General features: G+C 37.6%; 1 protein-coding gene across 1 annotated transcript in view; it reads right to left on the reverse strand.

The window, feature by feature from the left end:
* Positions 1-1493: 1493 nt before the first annotated feature.
* LOC106868204 (TGF-beta receptor type-1) overlaps positions 1494-19045 on the reverse strand; it is a 44450-nt gene continuing 26898 nt past the window's right edge. Inside the window, exons 3-10 of the mRNA XM_089358518.1 lie at positions 15912-16063; positions 13467-13688; positions 11185-11415; positions 8708-8875; positions 6489-6572; positions 4658-4855; positions 3075-3214; positions 1494-2461 (exon numbers count right to left, since the gene is read on the reverse strand). Of these exons, the coding sequence (XP_089214644.1) occupies positions 2336-2461; positions 3075-3214; positions 4658-4855; positions 6489-6572; positions 8708-8875; positions 11185-11415; positions 13467-13688; positions 15912-16063 (1321 nt within the window). The 3' untranslated portion in view covers positions 1494-2335. The remainder of the gene's footprint in view (positions 2462-3074; positions 3215-4657; positions 4856-6488; positions 6573-8707; positions 8876-11184; positions 11416-13466; positions 13689-15911; positions 16064-19045) is intronic.

Below are 19045 nucleotides of genomic sequence, written 5' to 3' on the forward strand. Positions count from 1 at the left end.
TATCAAACCCAATCGATATAATCAGCTGGTACTTTATTTCATCGACCTTGGAGGAAAGAAAGGCAAAGTTGACTCCAGTGGGATTTGAACTCAGAGCATAGAGAATCGGAAAAAAATACATTTTATCCAACACTCTAACAATTCTACCAGCTTGCCACCTTTGCCTAAAATAATAATAATAATAATAATAATAATGATTGTTATTATTATTAGTAGTAGTATTATAATCAGATTCCATATTTCTATCTGGATTCGGTACAGCATCTCTTTGTAAAGACATCAACAAGTTGTTGTTGTTGTTGTTGTTAAGTGGAGACACAGTAGTCCCATCATAATAGCAATGTTTAAATGTTGCCAAACCATTCTTATAGGACATCCGAATGAACAAGGTTGGTTTTCTTGACAACGTGCATCTCAATATTCATGATAGAAACAAGGAAAATACTGATGTTAACTGTTCAAATCAGAAACAAAACAAATAATATTGATAATAATAATTTCTAATAAAGGCACAAGGCCAGCAACTTCATAAGTACCAGTATTTAACTGGTACTTATTTTATCAACCCCGAAAGAATGAAAAGCAAAGTCAACCTTGGTGGAATTTGAACTCCAAACATCATCAAGATGGATGAAATCCCACTAAGCATTTTGCCCAGCATTTCAACAATTCTGCCAGCCTGCCGCCTTTATAATAATAATAATAATAATAATAATAATAATAATAATAATAATAATAATAATAATAATAATAATCCTTTCTACTATAGACACAAGACTTGAAATTTTGTGGGAAGGGGGCTAGTCGATTACATCAACCCCAGTGCATAACTGGTACTTATTGATCCTGAGAGGATGAAAGGCAAAGTCAACCTTGGCGGAATTTGAACCCAGAACGTAAAAATAGACAAAATTCCGTGAAACATTTTGCCCAGCATGCTAACGATTCTGCCAGTTTGCCGCCTCAATAATAATAATAATAATAATAACAATAATAATAATAATAATAATAAAAATAATAATAACAATAATAGGTCATGCTTATCCACCCTTTCGCATGTACCATAATTGGTGTTGAAGAAAAGACATCAAGTCGTTAAAAAAAAAAAAAGATTGTTACTTTGGTACATGATATCTCTGGAAAGTTGCTATGGTGACAGTCATTGGAAAAAAAGAAACATGTTCAGTAAAATGGTAATGATGTTAATGATAATTGATAATGACTGATGGTGATGATGATGACAATGCTGATGAAAATGATAACAATGATGATGTGTTGTGTGGTGTGAGGGACAATTCCAAATGATTCATTGTTCAGCTGTAAAATTTGTACAAACTAAGGCAAGGGAAAAAATATGTCGTGGTTTATATTTGAAAATTATCTACGATAGATTATTGGTTGTTGAGATTGTTCTTGTTGTAACCTTGCAGCCAAATCTTGTAAGAAAATGGTGAGGGCGGATTTCTGAGTGTGATTTGACAGAAAGGTTAGAATTTCTTTGTTTTTTTTTTTTCTTTTGAAATGTTGTAAAGACTAAAAACATCCACAATGGGTCAATCTGTGGCAAGGAGTTTATCAACCCAAAATGGTACAAAGACCCATTTAAATGGTTTAATCAATTTTTTTTTCTTTTTCTTTTTCTTCAATACAACCATCTGGCTTTAACTTGGTTTAAAATTCTTTGGTTTGTTTGGGCAAGACAGTTTTCCACCCCTTGCTGCTTGGTGTGTGTGTGTGTGTGTGTGTGTGTGTGAGCACATTGTTGCTCTTTCTGCTGATAAAATTGTTGCTGCTGTTCCTGTTTTTGTTGTTACATATTGTTGAAGAAGTAGATGTTGAAGATGGCTTTCGTTCGCTACTTGGTTGCTGTTTGCTATTATGGTGAGCAACTCTGAAAAATTGAGCTGGTTAAAAAAAAGAGTTTGTTAGCCTCACATCGGGCCTGATCAGCAGACCTATTAATTATGTTAAAGCCAAAGGCATTCCAGCCATGACCATCTCACAGTTTTTGCTTCAGACACAGAATATCTAGGAGTGGGTAGAATAGGAGTTTACATATTTCTTCCAACCATTTTTTGGCAAATGCCATTATTGTTTTTTTCCATTTCCTTCTTGTTTGTAGTTGTCTTTTTTGTTGTTGTTGTTGTTGTAGAGCCAGCAAGCATCCAGCAGAGCAGGAACCAACTGCACACCAATTCGGTGAGGAAGGGGGAGCAGCAAATCGGTGTATGATGTGATGCTAGCTTTATAGAGACAAAGCTGCTTACTCTCCATTGATGATACATGGTAAAAGAAAAACAGAAATATTACCCCTAAAAAAACATCCAAATAGCCCTTAAATCTTGAAGTCCTCCCTTAGAGCCATATTTGTCAATGTCTTCTTGATGCGTAGAGCTGTAAGGCGAGCAGCAGCACTGTGGTACCAGCATTCTTTCATCAGTCGAGCCATGTGACTGGCAGTCTGTGAATAAAAATAGAGGAAAATAGAATTAAAATAACAAAGAAAGACTTAGTTAATTGACCATTTGGCATTCAGATTGTTCCGTTAAATGTAATGCTTATTTATTCAGATTGCTTCAAATTAATCATGCATTACCTCATAGCTTTAAGATTTCAGTATGATTATTCATATTTAGAATGAAATTATAGGGTGGGTGTGAAAGTCCAGATCTGGCTTGTTTGAACATAAAACAAGTAGGATATTCAAGCCAGATATGACTAGTTTAAATCCTAAAGGGTTAAATAGTAACTAATTTAGCATAAAGATATGCTGGTGGTACTAATTATCTCTGAGGAACAGCCAATATATAGCAAAAAGTTTCTTCTGAGAGATTAATGATGAATATTAGTTTTCTTTCTATAAAGTCTCTTGGTTCACAGAGAAATCACTGAAGTCGTTCTGTCGGTTATTGCATCTAAGTCCACCTGGCAGATCCCATGCTTCTCCAGACTATAACCTTCTAAACATAGTTACAACATTACTTATTATGGTAATTTGTTAATATGGCCAGTTCTACTGAAGAAGATTCAGTATGGACATACAATCATCAAGTGGTAACATAAACAGTCCTCACCTCGTTTGTGTGCCATCTATTAGGTATGGTTGGGCGGAGTCGTTCAACACAAACCACTTTCCTCATGTCCTCAAGGGTTGGGTCCGATGGCACCATGTCATAGAATGGCAGCTCATATTCTTCATATGATGAATAATAATCTGAAAAACACAAATTTAAACAACAGTTTATCTTTTCTTTTTATCCATTCCTTGTTTCAATCATTAGACTGCAGCCATGCTAGCGTACCACCTTGAAGAATTTTAATCAAATAAATTGACCCCCGGTATTTATTTTTATGCCTGGTATTTATTTTATCACACTCTATTGCCAAACAGCTAAGTTATGTGGACGTAAACACATCAACATCAGTTGTCAAGCAGTGGTGGGGGACAAACTCAGACACACACAAACACATATACAACAGGCTTCTTTCAGTTTCCATCTACCAAATCCACTGACAGAGCTTTAGTCAGACCGAGGCTACAGCAGAAGACACATGTCCAAGGTTCTACACAGTGGGACTGAACCTAGAACCATGTGTTTGAGAAACAAGCTTCTTGCCACACAGCCACACCTGCACTTGTTCTCCATAAAATCAAATAAGAAGAACAAAATGGCTTTTGGGGAGAGGGGGAGAGTTTTGTATGGAAAAAGTAGTGATGGTGGTTGGATTTTCAATGTGAAAGTCAGTGTTGTTGTTGTTGTTGATTAGGCTTGGATCAGTCCTGATTGGACAGATCTATGATCAAAAATGTTTTACCTTGTGACCAACATGTCATTTTGTGTATGTTCACAACTGTAATGACCAATATGTCTTGAATGGTTTAAACTTTAGAAACTGAAGGGCAGCAAACATGAGCTTTCTCAGGGCCTTCAGGGTTGGAGAGAAAAAAAAGTAAGTGGGAGCATATCCTCAGGGCAGAGAACAGCTTCCAATGCTTGCAACAGGGTGACCTCTGCAAAGAGTATCCATGGGTCAGGTTAATAACATGAGTAGGCCTTGGATTAAGGGCAGGGGAGGGTGAATGTGTATGGCATTAAGTTTTGTAAACAACGACTTGTTCTAAACACTCTCATGATTTGACAAAGATTTAGCTATTATTTCTAGCAAGCTGAGTGGCTACATAGAGGACCGTTTGTGCTTTGTAGCTTTGGTTGAAATATCAATGGTGGTGGTGGTGGTGGTGGTGGAGGAGAATGTTGTATTCTGCAACACAGAGAAGGTTTGTATGAAGTTGTAGGTGAGAGTGTGTAGAGAGATTTATGATAATGCATCTAATAATGTGAGAGAAAGAGGAGGAGTGAAAGTGAATAGGGGGGGGAAAAGAGAGTGAGAGAGAGGGTGTTGCATTAATGGACAAACAGAAAAAGAGGGGAACTGAGAAGAAAGAGAAGAGGAGGTAAAGAAAGAAACAGAGAGTGGTGCAGAGAAAAAGAGAGAATGAGTAGGGGTGAGAGTGAGAGAAAGATAGAGAAAAGTTGAGAGAAGTGGAAAAAGATAAAGCAAGACTTGGTAGAGAGAGAGAGTGAGAAGGTGGGGGGGGTAAAAAAGAAGAGGTGGTCAGGAAGAGATTAATGTGAAGAATTTTCACAATACTTACTAAACCCATTGCACCGTCTTGCAGTTTCCCACAAAACCAAACCATAGGAATAAACATCAGCTCGTTTAAATGAATCAAATTGATTAACATTTATCGTTTCATCCAGCGCTTCTGGTGCCATATAACGCTTAGTTCCAACCCGTGTGTTGTGGGGTATATCAATCTTGTCGGTCTCTGAATCATGTCGCACAGCCAAACCTATCAGCAAGAAAGAAAATTTAAGGTACTTGTCATTGTGCATATGTGTGGTGGTGGTGGTGGTGGTGGTGGGCTCTTTACTGGAGTTGGCACCTCAAATCCAGTTACTTAAATTTCATAATCTCAATCGTGAGACTGGAAATGAAATGAAAGAAAATTCTACCTTAGTGGCACACTACCTTCATTTCTCCCTTAACTATTTCCCCCTCCTTCCTTCCTGTCTTATGACTTGATCTCACAATCCCACACACATCTTCCACTCACTTCGGGCTGTCTTTTAAGTAAACAATGCACAAAGTAAAATGGATGTAAAATGATGTATATCTACCAATATAACTATAATTATCACTGGAAAATACCCAAACGGATTCTATACATGGATATTTACTTTTGGAATGGAACTATACTCCAAGTACTTTTTCTTCTTTGTTTTTTCTTCTCCGCATCGCTCTCATTTCTTACTGCAAAATCTCCTCATACAGATTTAATAATCCTTAACTTCTACTATCACCGTCTCCGATGAAGGGATACATTGAATTTTCCCTGAAACAGTTGTAAGACATTCTACATAAAATATAAATTTATTTATGCCACTGGTCTCTTTATCTTATTCTTTATATATATATATATATATATATATATATATATATATATATATATATATATTCATTTATTTTACAATTGTTTTTTTTGTTTCATGCCAGCATGGGTTGGATGAATACAAATCATTAAGGCATTTATTTTACAGCCAGGTGCTCTTCCAATCATTAACCCCTCCCAGTTTTCCAAGGCAGTATCCTTTGTAGTGGTGATTCAAAAACCAAACTGCTCAGTAATTGCTCAGATGCCACAACCAAACCACAATAGTTTCACATGATTGGTTTATTAAGCAGCCAATCAGCATGAAGCTATTGTATGATTCAATCTAATTGAATCTCCTTCTTGTACTCTATAAAAGCTACTTTTGGCAATAATTAATCAAAGAGTGTTGAAAGGTGACTAAGCAATATGCATCTCCTCTCTTGCCAACAGATGCATTATTTTACAGCGAGATGCTCTTCCTATCACTAACCCCTCCCTGTTTTCCAAGGCAAGCAACCAAGAAGATGGGCTAAGACAACCCAAGAAGATGGCTAAGCCAGGTGGTGCAGACAAATGACCAGAAACCTCCATCACCATGAATATAGCACAATTGTTTCCAGTTATGTTGAACAAGCTGCATGTTGCCACACCAATAGCATGTTGTAAGCTCGGATAAATATCTCTCTCCCAGTCTGTAATTATTGTTGTTAACTGTAAAAGACCAATGCAATTTGTCTTATGTACAGCAATAAATTCTTCTGTTAAATGTCTGCAGATGTGGTTCAGTTACTTTTCATGCAGCCAAGAAGTATGCTTTCATTCATTAACTTAACCAGCTATTATAGCAGCATTGACGAAACATCAGATGACGTCTGATGACACAGGCTCCCAACAACCCCCAACAGGAATGAGGTGATGAAAGGGTTTATAATGACAAAGTTAATTTACTAAATTTTACATTATTTTCAAAACTGAGACAAAGGTAGTTTATGTCAACAGAAACATGGTAACAGAATGGTTAAAATTAATTTGTCAAGATAGCAATACTTACCTAAATCAGCAATACAACAGGTTATATTTCTTTTTACTAAAATATTCTTACTTTTTAAATCTCGATGGGCAATGGCAGGTTTACCTGGAAAATAAAACAATCCTTAATGATATCAAATGATTCAGGGAAACAATGTGCAATATAGATGAAAAAAAAAGCATCGGAGGGGCAATGCATACCCTGCGAGCAGATAAATTTTTTCACAAGTTATAGTATGGCTTACAATCTGTTGCTTACCCATGCTTTTTAAGTGAACTGAATTTCTTTTTTCCTTTAAGCATCACCATTTTAGGTATTTATACTCCGGTGAAATTAAGAAATTAACTTATAAATAAACAAAACCCTTGAATCCATCACTGTACACACACAGACACAAACAGTTGCATATCTACGTATGTACGCACACATGTATATACACATAGGTACACCATGATTTATACACACGCAGATGAGGGTCGATTCATATGAAAAAGACAGCGAACAAAATATGACCACTTGCTTATTGGGAAATTTGTAAGATTGATTTTAAAATTTTTTTTTTTTTTAAGTATCACCATTATAGGTATTTATACTCTGGTGAAATTAAGAAATCAAGTCATAAATAAATGAAACCCTCGAATCCATCACTGTACACACACACACACACACACACACACACACACACACAGTTGCATATCTATGTATGTATTTATGTATATATATATACGCACACGTATAAGGGAAGAATGCATTGGCTAATTTAGTGTTAGGTAGACTGTGGCTAAAACAAAAATGGAAGGGTCATGGTTGGAATGCCTCTGATTATAGGTCTGTTCAATCAGGGCTGACTTGGAGATCGACAATAATACTTCTAATATGTAAATGTCTAAATTTAGAAAAAAAATGTTTTTTAATTTCATTTAGAATATCCTATGACTGGTGGATAGCAGAATCAGAAGAGTGTATCCAAACACCTTGTGGTATTTGCTTAGGTCCCGTTAATACATTCTGGCCCACTTTGCCTTTTGTCTTTCCAATAAAATATGTTTCTGACTAAAATAAATACCAGCAGTACTCCAGCATGGTCACAGTCCAATGATTGCTTCCAGTAAAAACAAAATAAAATAATATATATGCTGGAATGGAAAAAATATCTCTATTTCAGAGTTAAAGTTTTCAAATAGGACGGTTGTTGTTTAGCTCTGGTAAAAAAACAAAAACGGGCTAATGGCTGGATGAGTTGCTCAAAGAATTGACGGATCTTTTTTAAAACGAGGGCCACATTTTTCATTAATGTTTTACGTAGTGTTTTTGGTACCAAAAGACTTTCAAACTTCGTATACTTATCTATTTTGTGTTATAGAACAGAAAAATATTTTTGTATTCGAATTTATTTCATGTAAAAAATTGTCTTATTTCGATAATTTCAACCAATCACTGACGTCCATTCAGCCGATATACATTAAGTGCCGACTACATAAACAAACGATTCTTTGTTTTATTTGCTTTTTTCATTTTAAATTTGCTTTAACCCTAACCCTAACCCTAGGGTTAGGGTTAGGGTTAGAGTTAGGGTTAGGGTTAATTGTTTCAGAATCGTTTGTTTATGTAGTCGGCGCTTAATGTATATCGGCTGAATGGACGTCAGTGATTGGTTGAAATTACAGAAATACGACAACTTTAACATGGAATAATTTATGGATTTCTTTTTTTTTTTAAGAAGACTAAGAGAAAAAGATGTTTTATATGACACATTCTACCAGTGTTCCAAGTTTCAAAGTGTTTCGTTAATGAAAAATGTGGCCCCCGTTTTAAAAAAGATCCGAATTGACTTCTAAACCATACAAATGTGACTGACTGAGTTCTGTAGAAGGAAGCACTTTGTTGATGGTAAAAATGGATGAATTTACAATATCTTGGCTTCGTAGATGCCCACCTCAACTGACAAACCTCTGTGAAAGTTATGAAACACTAATAAAATTAATTACCAATTTCAAGCAGAGGTGTAGAATACACACCTCATCCCTTTTCGCTTTTTTCCTCTACAGATTCCAACTTGGGGTAGGAAGGGTGGTAAATTTTGTAAAAAAAAAATTGCTATTTCAGAAAAAGATTTTCTCATCAGGAGGGAGTGGAGTTAAATTTTGAAATGAAGAAGAAAGAAAAAAAGGCAAAATGAGGTGGGGTGCGTATTTTTATCCCTCCACCCAGTTTCAGATATCAGTGTAATTCACACTTACCTTGTACCCCTAATATCTGCATATGCAAATGAGCCAAACCACAAGCAATTGAAAGAGCTATTTTGATCAAATCTTGTTTTGTAATAACATTCTTGTTTAAAAAATCATAAAGTGAACCATTTTCGTGATAATCAGTAACCAGCCACAACTGAGTCCAGGTACCATCATCTGAAAAAAAGAAAATGTTTTTCGTTTTAATATCAGATTGAGAAATTTATTTACAACAGCATTCTGTAGCACTGGTAAAAGGCTACAAAGTTGTAAAGGAGCTGTCTATTATTGATCTGAACCTAGAAATGAGTGTATTTTATTAATATTGGAAGAAAGGTAAAGTTAGAATGTAAGCGAGGAGGACACACAGTTTTAATTATTATATTTTCGCTTCTTTTTTTTTTTTTACATCGCTTTTCCGTGGCTGCATGGATTTTTATAAGACTGTACGCTTCGATGCTTTTCTTACTGTTAATTAATTCACTCGTGAAGTAGAAGCTGTTCTTCTTAAGAAATACTGGTTCATACAGAGTTATGTCCCTTACTCAAGGCAGAATTATGATAGAAATAAGCATCTCACGAGCAACCTAACGCAATCTCAGGGCAATTGTGTCAATAATGATAATTTTTCATTGTGGCACGATGCCAGTAATTTTTGAGGGAGCAGGTTAGTCAGTTCAGTCGACCCTAGCATTTGACTAGTATTTTATTTTATCGATCCTAAAAGGATGAAAGGCAAAGTTGATCTTGACAAGATTTGAACTCTCAATGTAAAACCATAACTACCTCAGGGCATTTTCATGCCAACTTCCACCAATTTATTGTACCAATAATCTTACTATAATGGGCATTATGTCTGTCTGTTTGTCTGTTCTCTCTTCACGCTCAAACGGCTGAACCAATGGTCGCAATGTTTTTCGGGATTACAAAGGAGGTAATCAGAAAGGTTTTTAGCAGGAAAAAAAAATGTGAAAAAGTATGATTATTTAGTGGATATTGAATTTTGTATTAATAAATCATCTTTGGGGGGGGGGGTTAAAATTTCCACCCCCATCCCTATATAGTTCATAAATTTAGAGGGTTTAAATTTGTGATACTATCCCTTTATTTCCTATTGTAAATGGGCAGATTTGCTATCTTACTATAATGGGTGTATGTCTGTCTCTTTGTTTGTTCCCTCTCCATGGCCAGACAGCTGGACCAAGGGTTACAATATTTTTCAGGATTACAAAGACGTTCATGAAGAAGGTTTTTAGCATTCAAAAATCAGAAAGTATGATTATTTCATGGAGATCGATTTTTGAATTGATAAACCACCTTTGCATTTTCATTAAAATGGTACCAGAACATCCAGACATTATTCGCATAGAACAGTGGGAGGTAAGTCTTAGTTTGATTTTTTGCAATCCTAAAGATTCCGCTCACGCATTCACAGCAAACAAGGCACAGGGCCAGACTTTAGATCATGTAGGAGTATTTTTACTCAGTCCGATGTTTACACACAGCCAGTCATACATCGCTATGAGTAGAGCAACAGCATCATCATCATCATCATCATCGTTTAACGTCCACTTTCCATGCTGGCATGGGTTGGATGGTTTCACTGAGGGCTGGCAAGAGAGAAGGCTGTACCAGGCTCCAATATGATCTGGCATGGTTTCACTCATTAGACTGTGGCCATGCTGGGACACTGCCTTGAAGAATTTTAGGTGGACAAAACAATTTAAATGAAATAAATGATAATATATTTCGGAAGTGAATCTAACGGTTTTTGTGTGTTATTTTAAATGGCTTATAAACACCTTCCACGCTACAATGATAATATATTTATTCAGTTAAACATTAGTGAGATTAAATATTTTTCAGTGATTAGTAAACTCCACAGTAGTTGTTGATAGCTTTTGTTACCTAGGCAACCTAGTGGCAGATGATGCTCTAACACCATAGTAACCACCATAAGATTAGGATGGAAAATTTCAGGGAGCGATTAAATTCTGATGTCATCATCATTTAACATCCGTTGTCCATGCTGGCATGGGTTAGACAGTTTGGTCAGGGTTGGTAAGGTGAGGGGGCTGGTTTCTATGGCTGGATGCCCTTCCTAATACCAACCACTCCCAAGAGTGTAACAGATGCTTTTATGCACCACCAGCACAGGTTAACAGTTGCATAACACCAATATCTACCACGACTACAATTTCACTTGGCTTGATAGATCTTCCTTCTCAAGCACAGCAAATTGTCAAAGTTCTGTCATTTGTTATTGCCCCCATGAGGCCCAGCACTTGAAAAGTGCTTTTTACATGCCACCAGCATGGGTGCTAGTTCCAAGACAGCAGCATGGCTGCCAGTTACACAACACCAGCATTGGCCACATTGCTGCTTAAAAATTTTTTTTTTTTTTTTAAAGGGATATTTTTAAAGAATTTCTTAAGCTGCCACTGAGACTGAACCAATATTTACTTTACCAAAATCCAGTTTCTTACCCTTATTATCAGCTCCAACAAAACCAAGAATGTTCTCATGACGAAGCATCACTGTTTGGTAAATTTCAGCCTCACGAAACCACGAACGTTCATCTCGTGAGGAGAAGATCTTCACCGCCACCGACTCCCCTCGCCACTGTCCCCGCCACACTTCACCATAACGGCCTTTTCCAATAATCTCTATTAGCCGTATCTGTCTTGCTATGGTTCGTTGAACAAGGAGAGGAAGACCTGCAACAAGAAGAGAAGATTGCATCGTGACACAACTGACAGATAAGGGTTGTTCATACTGACACACAAAGTTTTGTGGAGAAACAGGATGGGATAGATTGGATTGACACCAGTATATAACTGTTAGTGAAGGTATGTGGTCAAGTGGTTAGGGGTATTCAGATCATGACCGTAAGGTCGTGAGTTCAGTTCCTAGCAGCATGCCGAGTCCATTTTCACATTGCTCCAGTCCACACAGATGGCAAAAATGAGTTGTACCTGTAATTCAAAGAGTCAGCCTTGTCACGCTGTATCACACTGAATCTCCTTGAGAACTATGTTATGGGCATGCGTGTCTATGGAGTACTCAGCCACTTGCACGTTAATTTCATGAGTGGGCTGTTCTGTTGATCAAATCAACTGGAACCTTTGTCATCATAACCAGTGCCAGTTTGTTTGTTTTTATCATACAAGAGACAAGCCAACAGTTTCATCACTCGGACACAGCACACTGACATAGAAGCTATTACCTGTCCAGTATTGCTTGCCAAATGACCAAAGAACTCTATAGCAGAAATACTGGGAGTTGCCAAAAAATTAACACCACCTTTTAAATTTTGGTCAATTGAAATTTCAGAAAGTTCTCTCTCTCTCTCTCTCTCTCATCCCTTGTGAGACTTCATCAACACAAAATAATTTTCTTCTCATTCTAGCTACAATTTCAACTGATTAAAAATTATTTTGCACTTATCACCTATATATAGCAACATGCATGGGAAGGTATGTGGCTTAGTGGTTAGGGCATTCGGCTCACGATTGTAAGGTCGTGATTTCAATTCCCAGCGATGTGTTGTGTCCTTTAGCAAGACACTTTATTTCACGTTGCTCCAGTCCACTCAGCTGGCAAAAATGAGTAGTACCTGAATTTCAAAGGGCCAGCCTTGTCACACTGTGTCACGTTGAATCTCCCTGAGAATTACGTTAAGAGTACACGTACGTGTCTGTGGAGTGCTCAGCCACTTGCACATTAATTTCACGAGCAAGCAGTTCCCTCGTAGCCGACGGAGTGCTCCCTATAGCAACATGCACTTAACTATTTGTTCAACATGCTGAAGTCATACAACCACCAACTTCATCATCATCATCTTTTATACATCTGCCTTTTCTATGATAGCAAACAAAACTTGCTGAGGCAGTTTTATGTCACTACCAAATCGGTTATACTTCTACAATACACAACATATTCTAAGAATTTTCTCATAAAATTCCTAATAATATATAATTAAAAAAATGTAAGTTTCTCTTTAAACATTAAATAGTTGTAAGGGTCCAGTAGAGTAAAATAAGGATCAAAGAGATCCATAGGTATAATATGGTTGAGAATCACTGGTCTAAATGGGGTCAAGGTTTTCCATCTTTTCAGGATGTACACAATATCAACACACAACCGGGAAGGTAGAGACACACATAACACTCACACATAAACACAAACACACACATAAACACACTCACACATAACACTCACACACAAACACACTCATACACAAACACACTCACTATGGCTTTCCAAACCGTTTCTGCCAACCATTTCCAGTTTCAAGGCTATAATAGGAGACCCTTGTCCATAGTGCCACATGATGGGAATGAACCTGGAACCAGATGCTGGCAAAGCAAACTTCTTAGCCACGTGACAATGCCTGCTGCCTATCCTTACACACACGCAAATACATATATTACACACAAACATACACACTACACAAACAATTACATATACATGTGACACACACAGACACACCAAAACTACAAATTACATCATCATCATTTAACATCCATTCTCCATGCTGGCATGGGTTGGACAGTTTGACCGGAACTGCACCAAGCGCCAAATGTCAGTTACAGCATGGATTCTACAGCTGGATGTGGTGGTGGTGGTGTTTGTAGAGGGTACACATACACAAATAGCAATAATGATAATGCTGATGATAATGATAATGATGACTATCATCACCATCAGCATTATCATAAATACTATCAACAAAGAAAAACAAAACATCAAAAATGTCCAAACTGACCTGAACCAGAACCAGAAGGGGACCAGTCTTCAATAAGACTGCGCAGACTGCCACATTGCATGGCCTGGAAGCGGTCAACTGTGGAGTTAGCAGGCAAGTAGATCTGTGACCGGCGTTGGCAGAAGTAGATGAATGCAATAAGCAGCAACAGAAGGATCACTCCAACACATATTGTGATGACTACGGTATTAGTTAGGTCCATTCCTTCAGATCCTCCTCTTGCTGAAACAAACAAGTAAAATTTTGATTTCAAATTTTGGCGCAAGGCAGGGGTCGATTACACTGGTACTTACTTTATCAACCCTGAAATGATGAAAGGTAAAGTCAAACCTCTGCAGAATTTGAACTCGGAACATAAGGAGAGTTGAAATGTTGCTAAGTATTGTGCCCAGTATGCTAACAATTCTGAAAGCTTGCCGACTTCAGTAAAATATTAGTTGAAGAAATGTATTAGGTTGTCAAGAAAGGTCTTGCGGTTTTTAACCTTTAAATTCAGATGCACATATCTCGGCTCAAAGAAAACTTTATTAATCGAAATAAACACTATCAGAATCAACACACTTTTGCCAACATGAAACAAGTTTATTTATGCCAGTAACATAAAAATCCTGCGTTCTGGTGGTAATGAAGTCATTGAAGGTGTGTTTGGCATCGTCTTGGCTTTTGAAGCATTTCCCACGCAGGAAGTTGTCGAGATGCTTAAAAAAGTGGTAGTCAGTAGGCGAGAGGTCTGGCGAACGAGGCAGAGTTTTATAGCCCAATTCGTTCAACTTCTGCAGGGTCAGTTGTATGACATGCGGCCGAGCATTGTCGTGGAGAAGAATTGGTCCTTTTCTATTGACCAATGCTGGCTGTTGTTGTCAGAGTTTCTTATGCATTTCAAGATTCTCGTCACCGCTATGAAATTTCTTGAACCACCATTGCACTGTACGTTCATTAGTGGTTCCTGGGCCAAATGCATCATTGATATCGTGAGCTGTTTCAGCAGCTTCTCGGCCTAGCTTGAACTGGAATAAGAAAATTGTGCAAATTTGCTTTTTGTTCATGTTGTATTCAACGTTCCGGAAAAAAATGGCCTAATTATTCAAAAAGAAAAAGAGTAACACGATTGGATAGAGCGAAAAACGGGCTTTAAAATGATATATAAAGTCAAAGTAATTTAACGAAAATTAATTTGAAAATACATCATTTAAAACCAAAATTAAAAATTCCGCAGGAACTTTCTTGACAACCTAATAGATGGCAACTATTTATATAAGAGCTATGTGGCTGTAGTGTGGGCCTACATGTATCTATATATGTGTTTGTGTGTGTGTGTGTGTGTGTGTTCCTCTAATGTTGTAAAGTATACATTGAGGAGACAGATGAGAGCTATCTATATAAGAATTATGTGACCGCATGTGTGTCTACATGCACTTGTGTGGTGGTGGTGGTGGTGGTGGTGGTGGTGCTGAGGAGAGCAGAGGCCAGGTGGGCAAGCCACTTTGTTTGAATGTCTGACACGCATCTCCACAAGAGACTGTGGAAGATATGTGCATGCAAGGTGGGCAGAAAAAGTTCTTTAAGGATACACTCAAAGTCTCAGTAAAGAGCTTTGGGATCAATCGCGACACCTGGACAAAGCAGGCACATAACCACCCTACCTGGCAAAGCTGTACCACCAGAGGTTCCACCTCCAACAAACAAAATAGGAGTGCAGGTTGCAGAAGCACAAAGAAAACATGAACTGCACAAATCCAGAGCCAACTCCTTGCCTTCCATCGCAGCAGGCCACCAGTGCCTGAACTGTAGTAGAGCCTTCCTGGCATGCATTGGACTGAGTGGCCACAGCCAAACACACTATGCTCTGTCTTCTACAATGTGATATTTTTGGTCATCATTGACAACAACAGATAAACTAATTAAATTAATTAATGTGTGCATGTGTGTATATTCATCTGATGCTGTCATGCATGCATGGCTGTTAAATAGGAGAAACAGTTAAATTTGTAATGTCTATATGCCTACTATGTAGGTTTGCATATATATATATATATATATATATATATATATATATATATTATGGAGATGTACTTGCATAGCAAATGACCTGATCTGATATTGTGTGCTGAAACAAAAACAATTGCAGCATGGGAGGTGTTTATAAGCCATTTAAAAACACACAAAAGCCGTTAGATTCACTTCAACATTTAAATTTAATTTGCCAAAATATTTTCATCACTTTGAAGCTGCAAAATTCTGTGTTGCAGCACGGAATTTTGTCAGTGAACAGGTTGTGATCTCAAAGCGACAAAAATATTTTGACAAATTAAATTTAAATGTTGAAATGAATCTAACAGTTTTTGTGTGTTTTTAAATGGCTTATAAACACCTTCCAAGCTGCAAGTAAAAAAACATTCTGTGAATAAACTGTCCAAGAATATTTCAAGATCTGACAATACTTACATGGATCTGGTTTGTATGGTTCAAGAACAGGGTGGAGTTTTTTGTTGCAAAACGCAGAGTCCGAGCAACAAGATATGTTCCAGTCATACTTTCGTACATTACTGTTCTCACAGAAAAACGGCCGATCTTTGGGCACTGGCTTATGATGGCAACTAAACAAAAGAAGGAAAGTACTCAATATACAAGAGACAGACAGATAAAGAAGGGAATATAAGCAAGAAAGAGAGAATTGAGGAGCACGCTTAACTGTTTAGCATTCAGTTTACTCTCTCAAATGTAATGCTGATTTATTCCTATTCTTTTGAATTAGCCATGGATTATCTTAGAACTTTGAGATTTCAATGATGTGATTGTATTGTTTTAGAATGACATTGTTGGGTAGGTGTGAGAGGCCAGAACTGGTTGGTTTGAACATAAAACAAGTATTTGGCCCGCATGTGGACTGCTTTAAATGCAAACAGATTAATCAAGAAACTGTTTTCAAAACTCTATTAAATACACAGATGTGTGCACACACATGCACACACATGTGCATACATGCACATACACATATATAAAGTTACATATAATGTAATTTTAACCTTACAGTGCCTGTAAGGTTATATTCTTTGATTACCGACCTTAGAAACTCACAAATTAAAAAATCTGACACAACCATAAATTTGGTGCAACTGTTTAGCCCCAGGTCAGCCCTAATCGATCTGACCTGTGATTAAAGGTATTCCAACCATAACTACTCCATCATGATACAAAGCAGGAACTATACTACCACAGAGGTCACTCTCACATTGTCCACAACTAGTCTAAACTTATTATTTCTATTATATAACCTGCCTACTACAAATACTTTATCTCCCTATTTCTCTGCCAACAACATATCTACTCTAGTCATAAATAGTTAGTCTCCTGCCTGGGCTTGTTTTCACCACCTCTGTCAATGTATAGTGCAATTAATTTACTTCTGTTGTTGTTGTTGGTGGTGGTGGTGGTGGCATTCTACCTGTATAAGATAAGGACTAACAAAACACAAACATGTCTATATAAGTAAAATTGGCATTTCGTTGGTTACAATAGTGAGTGTTCCAGTTGATCTGGTCGACAAAACAGACTGCTTGTGAAATTACCATGTAAGTGGCTGAGTACTCCACAGACATATATACCTTTAACGTAGTTCTCAGGGAGGCTAGGCTGGCCCTTTAAAATGCAGGTACAACACATTTTTGCCAGCTGAGTGGACTGGAACAATCTGAAATAAAGTGTCTTGTCCAAGGACACAATGTATTGCCAGGTATTGAACTCATGACCTTATGATTTTGAGCTGAATACTCTAACCACTTAAGCATGTGCCTTCGCTATTTATAGTACTAAACTCACTCCCCTTCTCTATTCTATATTTGATTAATTATAATTTCTGTTCAAAGGTTACCCACCCCACCGCTTGCTTCATCAGAATTACGAATTAGCATAATGACATGTTATCATTACTAATCAACATGTAAATTTCAGCAATTAAAACTTTTTGGCTCACTACATTATCTCTGTTAACACCTGCTTCACTCTCTCTCTCTCTCTCTCTCTCTCTGTTGTGTTAGCTTCCATTTTGCCAGTCTTGTTTGGATTAGATAAGGTTTTGCAGAGACAGAAATGTCTATGGCTGGATGCTCTTCCTCACCGGTTTCCATGCAAGACAATACCCCACCCCCACCCTACCGTATGACAAACTGCCTGGATGTGCATACAGGAATGACTGCAAACAATACCATTTGTAGGAATCGTGGCGCTTTGTCACCATTCATGCCCAGATTAGAAGGGATATGCACTCAGTCACACACGCATGTCTGTATGGGACCAATGCAGGTGTTGTTTTCGTGCTGGTTGTGCTGAATAAAAAGCAAACATATTGGCACCACATAAAAAGCACTTGTACTGAAGCTGCACTTAAAAGCACCTGGTACACTCATTAGGAAGAGCATCCATCATTAGAAACCATGCCAAAGCAGACAACTAGAGAATGGTGCAGCCCACCAGCTTGCCACCTCCTGTCAAACCATCCAACCCCATCAAATGACATTATTTCATTTCAAGAAATAAATCTTTCAAAAATGATGCTGTCTATTTACTTCTGAGCCGTCTATGTATATATTACAGGTTTTTCCCAGTTTCTGCTGACCAAGTTTCATTCCGAAAGCACTGGTCAACCCACAGCTAGAGTGCAGGATACCAGTCAAACCCCTAAGCATGTGGTTCCAAAGTGAAACACTTAAACACACAGCTATATCTGGACCTTTGAGCCATGCATGAGCAGTGATAACCAACAGTTTCTCAACTGTATTTATTCAAGGGACAAAAATAAATTCTGCAGGCACAGATGCATATGCGAAAATATAGATATGCACCTGTATGTACATTGACGTATCAGAATGTATTTAGTAAAACTAAGTACTAGTGTCAATATGATAGACTAAAACCCTTCGAGGGAGTGCCCCAGCATGGCCACAGTCAAGTAGACCCAGGAAGATATGGGATGAGGTGATGAAGCATGACCTTCGAACATTGGGCCTCACAGAGGCAATGACGAAAGACCGAGACCTCTGGAGATATGCTGTGATTGAGAAGACTCAGCAAGTAAAGTGAGATCACAGCTGTAACCTACACCAGTGTCACATAACCAGCCCATTTTAAAAGTACCTTTGGATCGTCGAGTGACATGCCATGCTTGAGGAGACCTATTGAGCCAAGTAAATCAAAATCAAATCAAATGACTGGCTCTCATGCTGGTGCCATGCAATAAGCACCATACATGCATGGGTCGTTGCCAGTGCCAACTGTCTGGCTCCCCGTGCTGATGGCCTGTAAAAAGCACCATCTGAATGTGTTCGATGCCAGTTCCCTCCGCTCCGACTGGCTCCTTTTTAATTGTTTATTTTAATACAAAATAAAAATTGTTCAAATATAAAACAGCATGTGTAGATAATGTTGAAATGCCTGTCAAAGTAAAACTAAAGTCTGTCTCAGCTGATACTGTGAGACTGGACGAATGTAAACAAATGAGTTTATCAATTCTGTGGACAGAAAAAGAAAAAAAAGGTATCTATAGAAGAGATAACAACAGGTATTTGTTCAAAGTCTCATGA

This window comes from Octopus bimaculoides, chromosome 10 (assembly GCF_046866305.1).
Source record: "Octopus bimaculoides isolate indiv1 chromosome 10, ASM4686630v1, whole genome shotgun sequence".
NCBI lineage: Eukaryota > Metazoa > Mollusca > Cephalopoda > Octopoda > Octopodidae > Octopus > Octopus bimaculoides.